The sequence below is a fragment of the Hipposideros armiger genome, unplaced genomic scaffold, assembly GCF_001890085.2.
Source record: "Hipposideros armiger isolate ML-2016 unplaced genomic scaffold, ASM189008v1 scaffold_242, whole genome shotgun sequence".
Classification (NCBI taxonomy): Eukaryota; Metazoa; Chordata; class Mammalia; order Chiroptera; family Hipposideridae; genus Hipposideros; species Hipposideros armiger.
Genome location: NW_017731592.1, coordinates 371,543 through 372,107, shown reverse-complemented (window position 1 = coordinate 372,107; position 565 = coordinate 371,543). Strand labels below are relative to the sequence as shown.

The window sequence follows — 565 nt, the reverse complement described above, 5'->3', positions numbered from 1 at the left end:
GTCTAGATAGCTATAAACCATTCTACTCTGATTTGAAGATCTTTAAGATCCTTAAAGGTAACCATTAAACCACATATTCTCAAGAGATGAATTCCACATGGCTTTTAGACACAAGTGATTTAACTGCATTTTTAATAGAGGTGAAAATGTCGAAAATTTTATTAACATTCAGTTTAAAAAGTTTTATAACTGTGGTCCACCAAGATATAGGAGTGCTGCTTCTTAAAGAAGTTATCCTTTAGGGTTTGGTCCTTGGTTTAGAAGTTGTGGAGCTTTGGTATTTTTTTGTTAAGTACTTTAAGAATTCATGATCTTGGTCCAGGGCTGGTAATGTTGTGCCATTTTCTTCTTCCTTCCGGGGAGAAGAGACACGGTTATACCTCCAGGTTCTCAACACATCATTACCACACAACTGACTCTTTAACATCTTCTATGGGTTAGAATTGCTCTAAATTGGCCTCAAGGCTCCATCAGAGGAGAAATTGAAGCAGCACTGAAATATTTCTCAGGATGGACCTTAAATACAGTGTGTGTGTGTGTGTGTGTGTGTGTGTGTGTGTGTGTG

General features: G+C 37.5%; 1 protein-coding gene across 1 annotated transcript in view; it reads right to left on the bottom strand.

The window, feature by feature from the left end:
• Positions 1–205: 205 nt before the first annotated feature.
• Positions 206–565, bottom strand: part of KPNA7 (karyopherin subunit alpha 7) — a 41,040-nt gene continuing 40,680 nt past the window's right edge. Inside the window, exon 11 of the mRNA XM_019655560.1 lies at positions 206–352. Coding sequence (XP_019511105.1) covers positions 239–352 — 114 coding nt within the window. The 3' untranslated portion in view covers positions 206–238. The remainder of the gene's footprint in view (positions 353–565) is intronic.